The sequence below is a fragment of the Astatotilapia calliptera genome, chromosome 4 (assembly GCF_964374335.1).
Source record: "Astatotilapia calliptera chromosome 4, fAstCal68.1, whole genome shotgun sequence".
Lineage (NCBI taxonomy): Eukaryota > Metazoa > Chordata > Actinopteri > Cichliformes > Cichlidae > Astatotilapia > Astatotilapia calliptera.
The window spans coordinates 206,469-223,596 of NC_137425.1; the positions used below are offsets into that span (position 1 = coordinate 206,469).

At 43.5% G+C, this 17,128-nt stretch overlaps 1 protein-coding gene across 1 annotated transcript in view; it reads right to left on the reverse strand.

Annotated features, from left to right (window-relative positions):
• The window catches only part of crhr1 (corticotropin releasing hormone receptor 1), a 30,359-nt gene that overhangs the window by 4,506 nt on the left and 8,725 nt on the right, over positions 1-17,128 (reverse strand). Inside the window, exons 4-6 of the mRNA XM_026163779.2 lie at positions 16,866-16,985; positions 12,448-12,530; positions 3,949-4,055 (exon numbers count right to left, since the gene is read on the reverse strand). Of these exons, the coding sequence (XP_026019564.1) occupies positions 3,949-4,055; positions 12,448-12,530; positions 16,866-16,985 (310 nt within the window). The remainder of the gene's footprint in view (positions 1-3,948; positions 4,056-12,447; positions 12,531-16,865; positions 16,986-17,128) is intronic.

A 17,128-nucleotide genomic window follows, 5' to 3' on the forward strand; every position in this document is an offset into this window, starting at 1 on the left:
GTGGCAGGTTAGCCTTCTTAGACTGTGAGATCTCCATCAGTAATGGGGGACATCTAAAAGCTGATGTGTACCGTAAACCTGCACATACAGATCAGTATTTAAGGTTTGACTCTCATCATAATATAAGAAGAACTTTCTTTATCCCGAGGGAAATTTTTATGTCATACACATGCTCAATGCAGCAAGAGAGACAGAGGAACGGAGGAATAAGATATACAATATATACAATACTAGTATACAGTAATATACTGTAGGGTAGTGCAAATATAATATTAAATAACTCTAATGAAGTAACAATATAACTATATCCTGAAAAATAAACAGCTTAGCTATCAGTGCAGGTGATTCTAAAAGTGGCATAGTATTGTGCCAATGAATAAAAGAGAGTAGTAGCATATGACGGGGAGATGAAACGAACGTGATGAAAAACTGTTGGGTGATATTGCGCGGTCTGAATGGGAACAGAATCACTTTGTTATTAATAATCATCTACTGGAGCACAAACTGGGTGTCACCAGGACGCTACAATGCAGAGTAGGGTTGGGCGATAGGATGACTATATCAACTATCGTCAAAAGGCTGAGCCCATCAGCGATTCATTTGTTTATTTGCCCATGAGTACGTTTGCTAAGAATGATGGCGATAATAGATCCAGTCAACAGAAAAAACAATGATAGCGCTGTTGTAACAGCCCCCTCCTCAGAGAGCGCCCAAACGCTTGTTGACAGAGCTGCAGAAGCTGCTGATACTCAGCCGGATGGTGAACACGTACATGCTCATGCCAGTTAGCCGCCTTTGAGAACTTTGCTCGCACTATACGTCTGCACAAGTGGCACACTGCTTTGGTTACATCCTTAGGTTTACCTCTTTCATCCAAAATAAGCGACTTTAGTGGAGATATCATCTGAATTTCATGAGCGGGACCACTCCTCCTTCACGCCCCCTCTGGCCTCAGCCTATAAAAGCCTCCCTTCTCCAATGTGAAGAGAAGAAACGCTGATCTCATTTTCATGCCCCACCCTGCCCCCCCTTTTTTTCTCTCTTCTCCTGTCCTCTCCTCTCTTCCTTGCCTCCCTTTATTTCTCGTTAGTACAGGGGGTTCAGCCCGGCCCGAGAGCCATCGCCAGTCCCCCTTCAAGGCCTTCCCCAAACCGCAGCACTAATCACACTTCCTCATCCCTCATTGCTCATCGTTACCAAGGGAGTGGTTAGTGAATGTGAATATTCTTTTAGTGCTGTCAGCGTTAACGCGCCGTCATTATGACAAAGACGATTAACAACTAACCTATCAGGACCGGACTGAGCTACAATCCCTGAAATGTCTCTGCCAACGTATTCCAGGCAGTTTGTCCAAAGTTTGTTCATTCTGCGCTTCAGATGGGTTGAGAGCGTTACAAATTTTAATCGCGTTAATCGTGATGACCGCATTAACGCTGACAGCCCTAATTTCTTGGGGGAAATTAGTTCGTCCATGTTTGAACTTCTGTGTTGTAAACATGTATGATTACATTGCTCCGCCCATCAAAAAGTCACCACAGGGATGGGGCAGGGATAGCTCAGTAGGTAGAGTGGTGGCCCCATGATCGGAAGGTCGGGGGTTCGACTCCACTGAACGGCTACCCTGAGGTACCCCTGAGCAAGGTACCGTCCCTACACACTGCTCCCCGGGCGCTGCATTAGTGGCTGCCCACTGCTTCACTGGGTGAATGGGTTAAATGCAGAGGAACTATTTCCCTATGGGGACTAAGACATACACATTATTATTACATTACATCGACAATTATTGGACTGACGATTGCCGGTTTACATATCGCCTAACGCAGAGCGAACACCATCCCCACAGACACAGCGGCCAGGGAAGCAGAAGGACAGCACATCAAGAAGGCCCTGAGTAAATGTGGTTATCCCAGCTGGATTTTTGTCAAAGCTGGGAAGGCTCCTAAAGAAAGCTCCAGGAGAGAAGGACAACCGCTGCCTAATCGAAAACCTGTAGTGATCCCGTACGTGTCAGGAGTATCGGAGCAGCTGAGACACATTTTCTCTAAACACTGGGTCTCTGTGGCTTTTAAACCCCAAAACACGCTGCGCCAAAACATTAGACCACCCAAAGGATCGGGTCCCCCGACACAGAGTAACATAGTGTACGCTGTTAAGTGCAGGAGGGATTGCCAGGATTTATACATCTTCGTTCGCACAGATTAATTCTGATCTTGTTTTACTTAGTAATTAATTACTGGATCACAGCTTCAGAGGTCTGTATTACAGATATAGATATATAGATACAGATAAGCTGGGTTTTGGCTTATCCAGATAACTTCAGGGTTAACCTGGGCTTTCTGTAGGTAGTTTATTACTTACTGGGAAAAACTGCCATGGTAACATGTGCTGTGACTCCAACCTTCTCTAGACCTGCTTAGGTTCCAGATTACAGATCAATTGGTATGACATCGCCACCTATAGACCAATCAGATCGCCAGAAAATAGCATCATCATTCCTGGAAAACCCCTCATTACAGTGCACTGTCTTTGTGCTTCCCTGATGATCAGTAAATAATAAACATATTGATTTTTATTCTATAGGTTTTTGTCTGTTGTCAGCAAACAAATTTACAACAGTTTTTTTTCTCTCTAATATCCTATCCTTAAACAGGACCAGTGCACTGTACCTGCTGACCTGAGGTCTGAATTCAGTCATCACATCTAGCTTCAAACCTTGAACAGCAGCAATAAAAACTCAAAGTGTCCAGAGCAGGTAATGTTCTCAGTTTCCATATTTTTCAGACTATAAGGTGCAGTATCAATGAACGGATCTATTTTCATACATAAGGTGCATTAAGCGAAACAAAAAGTGACTGATAGCCTTAAGTCTGAAATCTACTTCATAAGCATGTAGCATCCTAACAGCTAGGTGTTCCAGGTGTGCCAGGTCCTTATACACACACCATAATATTACGTTGAAGCACAGTACGTATCACTCCACGAGGCTCCTGACTATGGTAGCCGTGATGCTCCGACAATCCATCAAGCGGTGCGGCTTTGTAGCTTACCAAAGTCATATTAAAACATTTCTTGACAGATTTTTGAGCGCCGTGTACCACATAAAATTGGTTTGAGGTCAGTAAGCACAACCAGAATTCATACTTAAGACGCACTGTCGATTTATGGTCGATAATGGTGTTGTCACAGGATGTGCATGTGGTGTTCTGCTTCATTCAGACATGATGCTGAGTCTCGCCACTCTGCTGGAAACATGGAACACACACCTGAACACCTGATCGGCCAATCATATTCATTCACTCTGATCTGATTTCCACGCCTCCTTCATCGGGCTGTGGGACAGGAAGCTACAATGTTTCAGTGGTTCCAGCCATCACCTTGGAAACAAACAGCAGCACTGAGCGTGCTCAGTAATAAACTATCACCTGGAATTCAAATGTTTGCGTGCACTAAATTGATTAAGAATTTTCTGTGGCACGTATCTCACCCTTTTTACTACAATGTTGCATTTTATTTGCATACTTCGCTGTTCTTTAGAGATTTTTTTTATCACCATGTTGTAACATCAGGTTGCGCTCACAGAGATTATTTTCTGTGGAAGAAGAGTCATGTGACCCACGAAATGCCCCTTTGTGATTGGTCAGATGCCCTCCATGTGAATGTGCAGGATTAGTGAGTTGATAACTAGCTTTGTGTGAGCGCCATTGTAAAGGTGAGTCCAGATGATGGAAGGATATCATGGGTTTGTTTAATCTTCTTCATGGTACAGTCACCTGCATTACCCTCACCGTCCACAAGGGGGCTGGACCTGTGCTCCTTTCTTTGTGAGGATGCGCATAACTGATCCTTTAACCTGAACCAGGAACTGAAGCTTAACCCTTCAGCTGTCCTCACAGCAAGCGTGCGACATGTCTTCAGACAGGTGTACACACAGACAAACAGGTGCATTACCTGAGCCTCATGAAAAGCGTGAAGGCAAGCAGCAGCGCTCCCAGAGAGATGCAGTGGCCCAAATAGTTGATGATGACAGCCACCTGATAGTGAACTTTACTCTTCCTCTGAAACAGGAAGTAGAGCGAGAAAGGACAACCTGTCAGATCTGACCCATGACTCCAGAAACAACCAAGCAGTTCAACAGTTTCATGTTTTCATCTTTATTATAAAATTCTGAGCTCAGTCTCCCCCCATCATGAAAATGTCTGAAAGAGTAAAACTAGAACAGGTTCAAAGGTCATGGAGAAAAGGCCCCGCCCACTGAGCTCACATTTTTCCTGCTCCTCTAGATGAAGGTACAAAGCTGAAGGTTTATCTTAATCAGTGAAACAAAGGAGGAAAGAGCTTCAAAGAAGTCCCACCCACAGTCAGGTGACCCAGCAAAGGCCCCACCCTCCCATAATCCACCAGCACAAGTATCATGTTCTAATATGTGTAAATGGGATATTTCTTCAATATGTGCTGGAATGAAATCAATCAGCCAATCCATCAACTAGTAAACATTCTTCATAAACAGCTCCCTGAGACTCGACCACAGCATATCTGAGGTCATGTCTTTGACCTTTGATCTCTCCTTGGATCCTATAGTCTTGACCTATAAAAAAATAATTCCCACCTGGTTGGTGAAGGTTTTTATCTGGAGCTGGTGAAGGAGCTCATGTTCTCTAAGACCTCTGTAGCAGTGGTTCTCAAACTGTGGTATGCATACCACTGGTGGTATGTGGGCTCCCTCTAGTGGTATGTGGGAGGTCTCCAAAAAATTTTTTAAGATTAAATAATATACAATACCATGTTCTGAGTGAGGGATTTAAGATGAAATGAAGACAGAAAACTAAACAGCAGTGACGTTTGTAGGGTTACTGAAGTTTGGATGGGTTAGGAACAAATGCAATTGCATGGCAGGACGCTGTACACGGACCAAACTTCAGTCAGGAGAACAACTGAACAATTGAGATAACCCAATTCAAATTCAAATTTTTATTTGTCACGTACACAGTCATACACAGTACGATATGTAGTGAAATGCTTGGACAACTGCTCGTGACCTAAAGAAAACAAAAAAGGAAAAGGCTATGAATAAGATAGGAAATAAATATGAAAAATTAAAAAGGGTAAATTTAACTAGGAAGGAATAAAATATAAATTAAGGTTAAAAATGAAATAACTGTACAACACAAATTAGAATGAAGGGTAAATTTAACTGGGAAGAATAAGATAAAATATATAAATTAAAGTTGAAAATAAAATAACTGTACAACAAAATACACAATATAGAACTATATAAGAATGTATGAAGAAATCTAAATATAAATAAATATATACACAATAACAGCAGCTGTACAAGTATTAACCGGAAATGAAGAATATAGTGACCAGTGTTGTGCAAAACCAAAGTCCAGAAAGTCCAGTGTGTGTGTAAGAACTGTATGTGTGGGTCAGTACTGTGTGGTGGTGTGATTGAGAGACCGTATCGCCACAATACGAGGTTAGTTTAGGTTATGTTTCTGTTCAGAGTCGCAGCTTTCACATGAGATGCTGAGGTGTAACGGGGGTCATGCCCTTTACAAAATCTATCCAATAATCAGTTTACAATCACATCCTTTCTCTGTGTGCATGTTTCCATAGCAACATGTTGTTTTCATTTAGATGATTAAAAATTATGCCAAACGTGTAATCAAAACAACTATGTGTTTGTGCCGTAATAATAATGAACAGTTATGCAACTTTCCTTTCATGCTCAGCCTCGTTGCACTGTAAACACACACGCACACCTTGCTTGTTAATTACGGTCTGTGATTGACCAGCAGCCAGCTCTTCTGGCCAATCACAGGAGAGCAGGAAATGGGTGACAGATTGTCTCAGTGGGAGATGCTCTCTCCTCTCTCTCTCTCTCTTTCTCTATCTCACACACACACACACACACACACACACACACACACACACACACACACACACACACACACACACACACACACACAAAGCAGACCACATGACATTACATATGGACTTATAGACACACACACGTTGTTCTTTGTGCCTTTGTGAGGACCCCAGGGAAACGCTGCCCACAGCAAATGGACCAGCTTCCCACCTGGACCTCAAAGGGATCCGCCCCCTTAGTGCTCACACACACAGAGGCTCCAGATGGTTCTCGCTCTCTGAGGACTCATTCACACTGACGTTTGATCACTCATGTTCTCACACTTGTCACTGACTGTTTCAGTTTATTCTGTGTGTGTGAGAGGGTGTGTGGATCAGGAGAATGCAGAAAACTTGTTAAAATCAAACAAAGGTTACAAATCGATGCTGTGTGGCTGAGAGGGCAGAAATCATGCTTCAGTGACTTCCTGCCACCTGCAAACACCTGAGCTCTGTATTAAGCAGAGTACATTCCAGCTTAACTCATTGGTTCTCATCTCCATGGTAACTAAAGCTGCAGAAGTAACCTGGTATAGGTCATGTGCTAGATTAGAGATCAGTAGGTCTGCTGAAGGTTCATGGTGATATGAGGAGCTTGGTAAAAAAAGGTCTGGACTTTAAGTTTCTTGAAGGTGTTTCATCCAAGAAGCTTCTTCAGTTCTAAGAGCAAATGATGCAGAGTCACTAAGGGGGTCGCTGACCCACTATTGATCAGTGAGTATAGGGGTGGGATTTAATAAGTTTTCTTCGTCCCACTCCTTTTCAGGTAATTTTTGTTTTTGTTTTGTGCACTTTATGTTCAATATATGTATTTCTGTTGTGCCTGAAATGAACAAATAAATGAATGAATCTATCTAATCATATGAGCCAAGGTGTGAAAACAGGTGTGGGTCACTACCAGCCGAGGTTGTGAGACCTTGCCCCACCCTATCATGTGATTTCCTCAGGTGAAATGACCCAGGATGTGAGTGGGCTGTTGTCAATAGGAAAATTGTACTTAGTAGTCAGTATAATCTTTTAATGGTGTAAGTTTGCATATGGTAGAATACTGCATGTAATCATTTGTGTTTAGAAGTATATAGTTGGTGGCATATTGAAAGAATGTCTCATCCTAGGAGGTCTGTGACATTCCAGGGTGTTCTGGCTTCACCCCCACATCCTAGGAGTATGGGAGAGGTCGTACCTTGTCTTATTGTTTTACGGTAGGATTAACGTAGCTATATCTGTTCTAGTCTAAGTGCTTTTTGTTTAGATGAAGTCGTTTATGGGGTCTCACACACACACACACACACACACACACACACACACACACACACACACACACACACACACACACACACAAGCACCCACTGAAGTATAAATAAAGACCGGGGCAGTTTCTCAGTGCGAGTCCCAGTTCTGGAGGCTGCCCTTGCTAGCAAGAAGTTCTGTGTGTTTCTCTTCTCTGAGTCTCTACTGAAGAAGTGCTTTAGAGTATATCTCTTAACAGCTGTAGCGTCCAGATTACTTACGTAGTCAGCTAATCCGTTCAACTGATATAAGATGCGGTAAGCTGAACAGAGCTTCAACCGTCTGTTTGTTGAAAAATAGTAATGGACCGCATTTACTTGTTAGTAACTGTAATGGCGTTGTAACGACAGGAATAGTAATTAGTTAGATTACTCGTTACTGAAAAAAGTAACGCCGTTAGTAACACCTTACTCCCTGCCGGTAACTGATGCCCTCAGGGGTCGGTGCGTTGGTATGTACCAGCTCACTCCCGGTGGCTACTTGGCGGGTCCTGGTGCCTCTTCCGGGGCAAAGGGGGCCCTCGGGCCTCCGGCCTCTGGGCCTGCGGCTCGGCTCACTCTGGCACAGCTGGCGGGCACGCCAGTGCAGCCCCCTCTGGTTTCTGCTCCGTGGCTACTGGGTGACCCCTTGTCTGGGGCTCTCCTCAGCTCTTCCCAGGAGGGTGGCACGGATGCCCCCCTGGTGCTCCTCCTTGGGCTCTCGCACTCTGGGGCCTCTACATGTCTGGATCTCCTCCATGCCAGCTTCATGCCCTGGGGGCGGGGCTATGGCTCTCTACACCCTCTTGCAGACGATTACATGGGGAAACCTTTTGAATACAAGCGCGCTGATCCACACAGGTGTGCACACAGGTGTTCACTGTTCATAGACAAACTACACCTTTCTTGGCTGCTACCTCAAAGCACATTGTGCGCTGTCGGTCCTGCTTGCTGCACAACAACATTCAATATTTAGTATTTACTGCAGTTTACACTTAGCTAGATTAACGTGATGGTGTTGTGTTTAGTATGTTGCTCTGGTTTTTTTTGCTTGTTTTCTCTTCTTTTTCTCTCAACAGGTGATCCAGGAGATTTTTTTCTCTTCTTTCTCTTTTTAGTGCCCTTTCTCACTGTCCCTCTTCCCTTCTGTTTTTCTTTTCCTTCATCTTTCTTTCTCCCTTTCCTATCCTCTAGTCATGTCTGTCCCATCTGTAACAACTGAAAATAAAATATTATAAACAATAACAACAGAGGTCGATCAAATACCAATACGGCAAGGCCGTGATGATCCACTTGGCAAAGTAAATCCATTGGGTATCCTTGTTGGTCTTCAGACAACAATTCTGACGGCTAAAGAACCAAATGGGACAGGCCAAAAAAACGTTACTTGTAACGGCGTTATTCCCATCACTGGTTATGGCGTTAATGTCATATTAATGAGATTAACGCTGACAGCACTAGTGGGAACACAACGAATATGACTGCACATTTACGCCGACATCATCCTCGTGCAAAGACAAGTGGAAGCAGACAAAAACAACAAGCACGCATGCTTTACCCGAGTCATTTAGACAGCCGTTAGCACGTGATTCTCCTTATGGGGACCTGATATGTTTAATATGCTGCTGAGAATATAGCCCAGAAGAAGCGGATAGTATAGCTTTTATTTTGGAAAGAGACATTTCTCTGTAATAAACTCTCTTTTCCAAAGATGAGTGATTTCTCCATCAGATAGATTTTTTTATTATTACTATTATTTTGTTGTTTCAGCAACATTAAATTTAAAAACTGTACTTTTGAGTTAAAATATATATTTATAATTTTAATAAATGACAAATTAAAAAGGCATGAACATTTTTTGTATCGAAAAAATATCGAACCGTGACACCAAAGTATCGAACCGAACCGTGAATTTTGTGTATCGTTGCACCTCTAATACATATACATAAATACTAGGGGTGCAACGATCCAATTTTATAAAAATAAAAATTGGATGAAGCTGTCTCTCAGTCTGCTGGTTCTGGCCCCGAGGCTCTTCAGTCGCCTTCCTGGTGGCAGCAAACTGAAGAAGCTGTTGGACAGATGGGTGGAGTCACTGTGATGCAGAGGCTTTTCCAGATGAGGCGGGTGCAGCAGATGTCCTGGAGGGAGGGAAGAGAGGTACCCACAATCCTCTCTGTTGCTTTCACTACCTGTTGTAACTTTTCCAGCAGGGCCCAGTGCAGGAGTCATACCACACAGTGATGCAGCGGTGAGGATGCTCTCCACGGCGCCTCTGTAGAAGGTGCTCATAATGGGGGTTGAATCTCTCGTTGTCCTCAGTTTGCAGAGGAAGTAGAGTAGCTGTTGGGCTTCGCTGACCAGTGATGCTGTGTTCTTGACCAGGAGAGATCTTCTGAGATGTGCACAGCCAGGAACTTGGTGCTGCTTACCCTCACAGGAGCACCATTGATGGTTAGTGGGGTGTGCAGGGTGTGAGCTCTCCTGATTTCTGTGATGATCTCCTTGGTCTTCTCCACATTCAGGGACAGGTTGTTGTTGCTGCACCACTCAGCCAGATGTTTAACTTCACTCCTGTAGCAGGCCCTATCGTTGTTGCTGATGTGACCTACCACAGTTGTGTCGTCTGCAAACTTGATGAAACGGTTGGAGCTGTGTGATGGTGTGCAGGCGTGGGTCAGCAGAGTAAAGAGCAGGGGGCTCAGCACACATCATTGGGGAGCCCATGTACTCAGTGTTATTGTGTCACATGTACGGCTGGCTGCAGTAATCGCTGCCAGTCTGCCGTAGCCATACGAGAGTGTGCTGTGCGGAGTGGTGTGTGGCGAGCTTTTGCACTGATAAAACACCGTTGTTTCCATTCAGGAAATAAAGTGGCAACGATCGATCAGAGACTCCTTGTCTTCTTAAAAACACAAAGCAGAGTCGAGGAGTTGGTTTGGGCCGAACTGTTGCAGCGGGGTGATGCAGAAACCGGTTATACTGATCCCAGCAGATCCAGTTTAAACCACTAAATGAGAAGGTGTTTCCAAACTTTTTCCTGTTTCTCTTAAATATGTACCTATATATATATTGTTAAAGTGAATTGTTAAATGTTTTATGCTTACCACCTCTACATTGTTTCAAACTCTGTGTTCAAAGGCCCTCCCCCCCAGCCTCTCGAGGTTCTGGGGGGAGGCTGCAGTGTTTTATCACAAGCTCATCCCATGTGAAGATTCTGTTTGATGTTTGCTAACCTTCCTGCCCTTTTTATGGTTTCACTGTGTTGTGCATATGGTGAACCAATTAGGGCTGCCACAAACAATTATTTTGATAGTCAACTACTCACCAATTATTTTTGCGGTTAGTCGACTAATCAGATCATGCATCCGTTGGACGTAAAACGTACAGCTTATTGCACCAGCAGCATCTGCTCTTATATAACTATCATTAGCTTACATCTTTAAGTGTTTAAGGTGCTAACTAACAATAAAGACAAGATGATAGTTTAGTAAATTTGAATGAAATTTGCAGATTGTTTCGGTGAAGTTTAATAAACTCCTTGCTATCTAAAATATAACAGGACACCGGAGTAAATTCTGGAGCATCTCACACTTCTGATAATCAGCTGTCTGCTTGACGTTTATTCCGCTGTGTAAAAACTATAACTTTAATCTCAGCCAAACAGATTTACTCAGGAACAAATAAAATACTAAAAAAATATATCATGTTTAACCTGAGTAGCGAAAGACGGCGGTGGGTTTGAAAACGATTTGCCGGGAGTCCGCTGTTCTCACGGCGCTAGTGAGCCTAGCCCCCGGCTAGCTATCAAGCTAGTGGGTAACAGACGTCTCCGAAAACGTCGGAGCACTTTTGAAAATATGTGGTGTTTTGATAAACTGAGCAGATATTTGAGGTTTACACAGCTACATTCCAGCCTGAAAATATGTTAAACGTTTATTTTGTGACCCAGAAAGAATAATAAGAGTAACATTAAAACTAACTAGCTGCCGCCATTGTTGGAAACTGAGCTGGGCCGCGCTATGAATTCTGGGACACAGCTTCTTCTTCTTCTTCGGGGTTTAACGGCAGCTGGCATCCTTGTACATGCAGTGCTGCCATCTTCTGTTTCAGTCCGTTATTACACTCTTAAATCCTACTACTTATTCCTGCGTCTTTTGTGTTCTTACAAAGCTTTAAACGACGCGTCGACTATTAAATTAGTCGTCGACGATTTTGATAGTCGACGTAATCGTGACTAGTTAAGCTAATCGTGGCAGCCCTAGAACCAATACAGGAATTGAACCATATATTGGGTGTGGGGGAGATTACCCCCTTTATGACCAAGGATGTTGTGATCAGGAAGTCACGCACACAGACACACAGACACACACACACACACACACACACACACATTCTTGCACATGCATACACGTGCACACACACACACACACACACACACAGTGCCTTGTCTTTGTAACCATTGGGGGGTTTTACGGTGGGAGGTACTTGTGTTGTGTTGTATTGTGTACTGTAACTATCATGGGAATAAATAGCTGCGAGGGAAGCTACTCTTTGAAGGATTTGGGCTAGAGACAGGTGAGGAGCTGGTTCTGACCAAACTTCCCTTGTTAGCGGGTAAAAAGCCGGTTGAAGATGTTCTGTCTTGTTTTCCGTTCTTCATGAGGAATAAGTCTCTAAACTAGCGGGGCATGTGGAAACACAGACCCAACATATATGTGTGTGTGTGTGTGTGTGTGTGTGTGTGTGTGTGTGTAGGTATGTGTGTCATGCTCTGATGACACCAGTATATAAGCCTGAGGCAGACAGACAGACGGGCGGGTGGTATGAGCATTCTGATGTCATCAGACAACACTCAGAGTGAATCTAAATCCAATATTGATGAGAATATCAGAGAAGACCATTATCACCCAGCAGACGTGTGAACACACACAAAGATACACACACACTGAAAGTGTTTTCCTGTCCCATGTATCATCTGGGGACGTAGTCGTCCTTGGTCTGTCAGAGTAATGACAGAGGGTGGGCGGAGCTTTAGTGATGTCACATCGTTACCCTCATTTTGGGCCCAATAACAAACATACGAGTGAAACCTGCACTAACTCCTTTTAAACTGCCACACACTGATCATGATTTCCTCCTTTAAAAGGACTTGTGCATTACTACCAAACATCGTGTTAGTTAAGGCTCTGTTCGGGTTTACGAGCTCATCAGTAATAGAAACACGGTCAGAGCATATTGATCAGTGATTGGCGTTGGTGCTTCTCACCAGGACGATGATCTCGGTGCACTGGCTGTAGTTTCCTCGAGCCGCCCAGCTGCCGTTCACCTGACACTCTCTGTAGACCCGATCTGAACACAAACATCAACGCGTTACTGTCAGTACAGGTAAAATACGAGTCACATGACACGCGAGTCACAGAGCTACAGGTTAAAAAAGCTGATCCCACCCGTGCTCACAAAGTCTGTTTTTTCTGTCAGCCTGTCCAAGTAATGACCTGAGCCGTGAAGCCTTCAGTCGAGTTAAACAGTTTTCTGACAGATGTGAACCACAGAATCCAGCTGCTCTCTTATGAAGCGCTTAACTAAAACAACACGTCCTGATGTCAAACAAATGATGACTTTGTTTATGACTTTACAGCTGAATAAAGTTTTCTTTTTTCCATTACAGCTCGTAATAAAGTGGTAATAGCAGGCTAACGAGGGCTAAACAAGAACGTAATACTGTGGTATTTTGTAATTTACTATCAAATTAGTACTAGTACCAAAGTTATTTGGTACTAGTTGTTTTGCATTTTTGCATTTTTGTACAGCACTTTGGTCATCGTTGCTGTTGTAATCAAATGTGCTATAGAAGTAGCAAATATGTTAACAGTTGAGTAATATTACCCTGAAATGTATGTAACAGGGCCCGAAAACTGGAGTTAATACTGTGGAAATAAAGACACTCCCACGAGACAAAACCAATTAGTAATAGAAGTAATAGTAATTTTTGAATTAACCCTACTTAGTCCCAAAAGGTTGCTTCTGTTCACCTGAGACTGGAGAAGCCACCTGATGATGATGAAAAGTTTCTCCCAGACGAACAGAATTAACTTTTTGGATTCCTTACCTGGATGAGTGAGCAGACAACCCTCCAGCCTTAGGTTCCTGGTATTCTGCTTTGCAGTAATGTAAATATTGTGTTTAATAAAAAATGAAGTTGAAAAATCTTTTTTTCATCTTTTTTTCATGCCTAAAGATGAACAAAAAACCTGATTGAGGTTGTTATAATTCATGCATGAAAAGGTTAATAATAAGTAATGATTGAATGCAGTGAGACGGTGTAAGGAGCTCGGAAAGAAAAGCGTCTGGACCTCTTTAAGTTTCTTGGAGACATTTCATCCGAGAAACTTCTTCAGTTCTAGTACCAGCCAGTGGAGAGACCCAGATATTAAGCCCTATTGGGACTTGTCCTTGTCCTGTCCCACTATTGATCACGTGCCTCGTGAGGTGGAGCATCAGGTGAACCAGAGGAAAGCTGCTGCTAACCCATTCACAGAGAGGTGGAGAATGGCTGCAATCACAGCATTGTACGATCGTGACAGATGTACCCTTGGGCCCCCTCCTCGATTCAGAGATGGTCTTTCCCATTTCATGTAAATGGCCTCCTTGACTCTGCCCTCAAACCAGCGTAGACTGCAGGGCCCTGGCCTGACGAGGTGGCTCTTCTGTTTGGTTGTTTAGTTTTCCGCGATGTATAAATCCTTGATTTAGATCCTGGAACTGACCTCCCAGCCCATTGTTCCTTGAGTGGGCTGGTTTCAGTCATTATGCAAACGTACTGTTTATAAGATTGAAACCTGCAGTCAGCTGAGACTGGAGAAGTCACCTGGATGAGTGATGAAACGTTTCTCCCACAAAACGCTACGTCCAGATGAACAGAATCAACATTTGGAGACTTACTTTGGAATGTCTCTAACAACCATAAAGTTCCATATCTGGTCCATCTTCTCAACGATTTCCTGGTCATATCACCTCTCCAGCTCTTGAGGTATCCACCCTGAAGTCAATTTTCACTGAACTTGGCGTTCCATTGTCAGAAGAGAAACAGGAGGTTTTTTTTGGCGTAACCCTTGACAACATTTAGTTCCAGGCTTCTTTGTTCAGAGAAGTATTAATGTCACATTAATTGTATCAATCTCGTCCTTCAAAACTTTCTCCTTGTTCCCTCTTGTGCTAAAGGACTGCTGCTCTTCCTGTTGGACACCTAAACTTTGCTCTGTGCATAATTGCTACCACTTGCGGCATCTAAACCATCAGTCCTTGCCATAATCGCTCTGGCAACGTCTCGCTCACAGGAATGGCATCACTTTCGTTTTGATGATCAGTTGTCCCACCCTGACCACATTCAGCTCTAAACAGATGTTGCTCCTTCATCTATCTGCATTGGTGGTTATTATGGCAGAAGGTGGTTCTCTTCAAAATCAGCTCATGTCTAAGCCCCCATGGTCCGCTGACCAATTACCTCAACCTTAGAAAATTCCAGCACACCTCACCTTCAAAAACTGTTTATCATTGTGTTTATCCACGTTTCTACCAGATCCTGGTTTCTTTCACACTTTCATCAAGTTCTCTCATTGTCTGGAGTTTCTCCTAATCTTTTCTCTGGCCATTCCTTCTGCATCAGTGCAGCAACACCCGCTTCTAGCAAAGGAATCTCTGACCATGGGTAGGCTTGTAATTGGCCGGTCATTACAAACATACCAATTGTATATTTGCAAGAATCTCCAAGACCTTTGTAAAGTTCAATTCAGTTCAATTCTATTGCCTCAAGGCACTTCATTACTACTTTTAGGGGGTTTCCTTCTTTGGGGATCCGCCGAGTAACTGCTGTCAGTCCACTATGAGGCCTTCCCCAAACTGCAGCATCAGTTCACAATTCTTCAGCATCTGTTGTCAGATCTAAATGAGGATGTGGTCTCAGCTAGTGAAATACCCTAGTTAGACAAGTAAACCAGCAGTGCTCTAATACGGTGATATAAAATGGTAAATGGCCTGTATTTGTATAGCGCTTTACTAGTCCCTAAGGACTCCAAAGCGCTTTACGCATTCACCCATTCACACACACATTCACACACTGGTGATGTCAAGCTACACTGTAGCCACAGCCACCCTGGGGCGCACTGACAGAGGCGATATGGTCCTACAAGGTCATTAAGATAAGATGGGGCCTGATTATTTAAGACCTTGTATGTGAGGAGCAGGATTTTGAATTCTGGATTTAACAGGAAGCCAATACAGGAGAAATCTGCTCTCTCTTTCTAGTCCCTGTCAGGACTCTTGCTGCAGCATTTTGGATTAACTGAAGACTTTTCAGGGAGTTTTTAGGACTTCCTGATAATAATGAATTACAGTCGTCCAGCCTGGAAGTAATAAATGCATGAACTAGTTTTTCAGCGTCACTCTGAGACAGGATATTTCTAACTTTAGAGATGTTGCACAAATGGAAGAACGCAGTCTTACATATTTGTTTAATATGTGCGTTGAAGGACATGTCCTGGTCAAAAATGACTCCAAGGTTCCTCACAGCGTCACTGGAGGCCGAGGTAATGCCATCCAGAGTAAGAATCTGCTTAGATACCATATTTCTAAGATTTTCAGGGCCAAGTACAATAACCTCAGTTTGATCTGAATTTATTTAAATTAGGAACAGCATTTCATCCACAGTTATTCCCTCTGACATGTCTTCTCCCTGACATCGATAAACCAGCTCAGGTTCTGGATCTGGTTCTGGGTCCTCAGACTCACAGCTCACAAACAGAACTGGACCTCATCATCCATCGATATCTCAATCAATCATTATTAGAGAGAACTGATCAGAATCTGAAGACAACACAACCCAACTCGACTCCAGTGTAACCATGGCAACTACTGAGCTGTCATCAGGGCCTTACGCCCCTGATCACCCACCTCATCAGTGCACGCTGTGTTTGATTTACATCAGTCTGATCAGATCAATACATCAGTGCCCACAGACAGACGCTTTATTAACATGTTACCCGATCAGATGCCAAATTACATCAGAGGCAAGATTTTTTCTGTGTGTGAAGAAATTATGAAGGTCCAGTGAAACATGAGCTCCAGCTGGTCTCTCTCTCACTCACTCACACACACACACACACACACACACACACACACACACACACACACACACACACACACACACACACACACACACACAGATGACTCATGCTATTAAGTTCGATTGGCAACCTAAACCTTTAATTAAACAGGACATTTATGCCACCCACACACACAGTGGATATAATGAAGACAGTTGGCACAGAAGAAGTCAGCTCCTCCTGGTACGGAGTGGGTGTTGGACGTCACTGAGAACACAGAGTGTGAAACTGTGATTGGCTGACACTTAATTGGCAGCCTCTGATTGGCTGTGGATAAAGATCAGTTGAAGACAATGGAGACAGAGTATATACTGTGAAAAACATGCCCCCTCTAGGAGAGAACGGTCAACAGCTCGTCGTTGCCCCTAAAGGTAAAAAAATAAACAAAAATCTAAATTTATGAGAGAAAAAACTCTGCCTGTGTCTGAGAGAAAGTGTGTAGCTGTCGTCACATTCACACATCAGAAACTGTCTGTGAACGTGTTAGCATGATAGTCTCTACATCTGAGCAGGTGGCACTTACTGGTGGTGTTGTAGTGGATCCCGTTGAACTGCTCAGGACACGGTCTGGAGACCAGCTCACCTGCTGCACTCCGAGGCCAACAGGTTCCTATCCCATCCACCGACAGGTCACAGTACACACCTGCAAAGAGAGAGCGATAGGTGAGAGGCAGAAGGACCTGTAGGGAACTTTACTTCATGAGACTCACCTTTGGTAAATATTATTGAAGTCTACAATGAAAGTTAGAGAATGACTCAAACAGGAAGCACCTCTTAATTTTCCTG